This window comes from Geospiza fortis, unplaced genomic scaffold (assembly GCF_000277835.1).
Source record: "Geospiza fortis unplaced genomic scaffold, GeoFor_1.0 scaffold509, whole genome shotgun sequence".
Classification (NCBI taxonomy): Eukaryota; Metazoa; Chordata; class Aves; order Passeriformes; family Thraupidae; genus Geospiza; species Geospiza fortis.
This window is the reverse complement of record NW_005054666.1, coordinates 87,649-91,168: the sequence shown is the minus strand read 5'-3', so window position 1 is coordinate 91,168 and position 3,520 is coordinate 87,649. Positions and strand designations below refer to the sequence as shown.

The 3,520-nt window shown below is 51.9% G+C and overlaps 1 protein-coding gene across 1 annotated transcript in view; it reads left to right on the top strand.

The window, feature by feature from the left end:
* The first annotated feature begins 104 nt into the window (after positions 1 to 104).
* OTOF (otoferlin) overlaps positions 105 to 3,520 on the top strand; it is a 62,242-nt gene continuing 58,826 nt past the window's right edge. The window contains exons 1-3 of the mRNA XM_031065022.1: positions 105 to 172; positions 1,755 to 1,881; positions 2,810 to 2,864. Coding sequence (XP_030920882.1) covers positions 124 to 172; positions 1,755 to 1,881; positions 2,810 to 2,864 — 231 coding nt within the window. The 5' untranslated portion in view covers positions 105 to 123. The remainder of the gene's footprint in view (positions 173 to 1,754; positions 1,882 to 2,809; positions 2,865 to 3,520) is intronic.

Genomic DNA, 3,520 nt, shown 5'->3' with positions numbered 1-3,520 from the left:
CCTTTTAGGAAAAAAAAAACTCCTTCTGTACCCACACCCTAGAAAACACCAAAATACAGCAATTAACAGGAATTTTTATTCTCCCTCTCTTCATCCAGAGCTGGAAAAGGAGTTTTTTCAGCCATGAAGCTTGGAAAGACACGTCCGTCCAAGGATGAGCATCGGAAACAAGGTATGGTCATGGAATGACGGTGGATTCCTGGAATTACAGCGGTGGGAGAGGAAGGGCTGCCTCTTCCCTGGGCTCTGCACAAGGTGGGGCTGGAATTGGACACCTCTGGAAAGGCAGGAGAGGGCCGCGATTGGAAATTCATGGCTGTTTCCATTCAGAGCCGAGGATCAGTTTTCTGCAGCAAAGAAAAGCAGGAACGCGTGTTTACAGGCAGGGAAAAGTCTTGGAAAAAGTTTGGGCCTTGGTCCTGGGAAAACTTCCCCTGTTTTCCAGCCAGGTTTGAGGACGGGAAAAGGGAATTTTGCCTGGGATGCTGGCATGGAAACATGGGTGCTTTTCCTAGATTCCAGGAAGACCATGGGAAACCACCCAGGATGCAAAGGAGCAGAGCAGTTGGTCCCATGGAAGCGTCTCCACAGGCTGGATCTATCCGTGGTCATGGGATGCTCACTGTGTGGTGTGGGCAGCGCTGCAGGGCCGGGAGGCTCCTGATCCCACTTTTCCCAGGAACCTCCAGCTGTCCCTGGGCTGGGATGGTGATTCCAACCCTTGGCCACTGGATAAGGGATGGGTGGTTGTCCTGCGCCCGCTGCCTGCTGGCCAAGCCGGCATTCCCAGTGTTCCCGTGGGTGCTTCCCTCCCATCCAGACTCTTCTCCAGCTTAGATCAGCTCCAACCTGGCCTTGGACACTTCCAGGGATCCAGGAGCAGCCACAGGTCCTCCAGAAATTCCTCCCCACCTCCCAGCCAGGAATTCCTTCCCAAGATCCCACCCCAGACTCCCCTTTCCCAGTGGGGGCCATTCCCTGGCTCCTGTCCCTCCATGCCTTGTCCCCAGTCCCTCTGCAGCTCCTCTGGAGCCCCTTCAGGCCCTGCCAGGGGCTCTGAGCTCTCCCTGGATCCTTCCCTTCTCCAGTTGGACATTCCCAGCTCTCCCAGCCTGGCTCCATGGCAGAGGGGCTCCAGCCCTGGAGCAGCTCCATGGTCTCCTCTGGAGCGACTCCAGCAGCTCCATGGCCATCCCATGCCGAGGATCCCGGAGCTGGAGACAGCAATTCCCAGCTTCTGGCTCAGTCTTAATCTCCTGGCTGAGTCAAGGACCCCCTTTCCCTCAGGAAAAGAGCATTCCAGCAACTTCTTCCAATAGAAACCCGAGCATGGGCACATGCCAGTGGGATCTGGGCTCCTGCAGCAGTTTTTCCTCTTGGGAATGACCCATTTCTCCCATTTTTTCCCCCCTCTCTCCTCAAAACCAGGAAATTGGTGGTCTTTGTAACATCTCTTGTACTCCTCAGATGTCCAGTTCTCCCTCAAATGCTCTTTCACCCCCTAAAATCGGGGTACTGTCATTATTCCTAATTTTTTCCTCCCCAAGACCCTCCGCAGGAATTCTGCCCGGATGGAATTCCATGTCATCTCTTTGATAACCCCTCTTCCGAGCAGGGTGTCCGAGACCCGACCCGGTCCCCATTGTTCTTGTGCTCCCAGCCGAGGGGATGGATTGGTTTCCCTTCTCCCAGCCTTTAATTATTCACCGCTGGAAATTAAAACCGGAGCCATTCCTTTGTCCCCCTTCCCGCAGATGATCCGGCTGTTCTGGAAACAGAAGACCTGGATAGAAAGGCCATGAGATACGGAGCAGGCCTGGAGCCAGACACCATCTCCCTGGCCTCTGTCACCGCTGTCACCACCAATGTCTCCAACAAAAGGTGAGATCCGGGCTTGGGGTGGTGCCAGCAGAATGTGAGGGCAGACATCCCAAAAATGAGTGATCCCTGACGATAGGGAATATTGGAAATCATTGTCCCGCAGAGCCATGGGATGGTTTTTTTGGAATATCTGGCCCGCAGCAGCGATCACCAAAGTTCAGTGGAGCCTCCCAGCTCCTAAAGTTGAAGGAGCATTGAGGGTGACCCTGTAGTAAGAGGGATTTGGGACAAAGGATGGAGGGGCAGGACACAGGGAATGGCTCCCACTGCCAGCGGGCAGGGATGGATGGGATATTGGGAATTAGGAATTGTTCCCTGGGAGGGACTGGGGTGGAATTCCCAGAGAAGCTGCGGCTGCCCCATTTCTGGAAGCGTCCCAGGCCAGGTTGGACTGGGCTTGGAGAACCTGGATTGGTGGTGTCAGGCTCTGGATGATCTTCGAGGTGTGTTCCTACCCAAACCGTTCTGTGACGGTGGTCACAAGGGTTCTTGGGTGAAGGAAGAGACGAGATCTTTGACTCTATGATCAGAAGGCTTGATTTATTATTTTATGATATATACATATGCTAGAACTATACTAAAAGAAAAAAAAAAAAGAGAGATTTCTAGAAGCTGCTACTTAAGCTAAGAATAGAATAGAAAGAATGAAAACAAAGCTGCTCTCTCGGACCTTCTCCGAGAGAGAGACTTCAGTTCTGGATTGGCCATTATTTCTAAACATCTAAACTAGGCCAATCCAGATGGACCTGCTGCATCCTACAGCAGCAGATAACCTATTGTTTACCTTTTGTTTCTGGGGCTTCAGCTTCCCAGAAGGAAAAAATCTTAAAAAAAAAGACTTTAGTGAAAGAGATGTCTGCGACACCATTCCATGATTCCATGAATTCCACCCGTGGTTTGACCAAGGATTTCTTCTGCCTCTCCCAAGGTCCAAGCCTGACATCAGGATGGAGCCGAGTGCTGGGAGGCCCATGGATTATCAGGTAGGTGACACCCAGGTGTGGCCCTCAGGGTCACAACCTGGGCTTGGGGACACCGTTTGCAGGCACCGAGTTCCTGGTGGGTCTCCACTCACTGGGCTTGGATCCAGGACATCCCAAGAGCTGGAATTTCACTGGTGGACCCATAAACTCAGGATTAAGTAATTTACTGGGTTTGTTGTCCAGCATGTGAAGCCCAGAGAGCCCGGATTAAGCCCAAATTAAGCTCTTTTTGAGGTTGTCTCCATAGAATTCCTCCTTGGAGCAACCTGGGATAGCAGAATGCGTCCCTGCCCCTGGCAGGGAGTGGAATGCATTGAGCTTAATTTAAGGCCCCTCCCAGTTCCAACCAGTCTGTGATTCCATTGTGTTTTCCAGAAGAAGTGAAGCCAATGAAATCAGCCTCTCTGATCCCACAGCTTGGTTAAATCCATTGGATTTTCCAGCAGAAGTGAAGCCAACGGGATCGGTCCATTTGATCCCACAGCTCAGGTTGAATCCATTGGATTTTCCAGCACAAGTGAAGCCAATGGGATTGGCCTCTCTGATCCCACAGCTTGGTTGAATCCATTGGATTTTCCAGCACAAGTGAAGCCAATGGGATTGGCCTCTCTGATACCACAGCTTGGGTTGAATCCATTGGATTTTCCAGTAGAAGT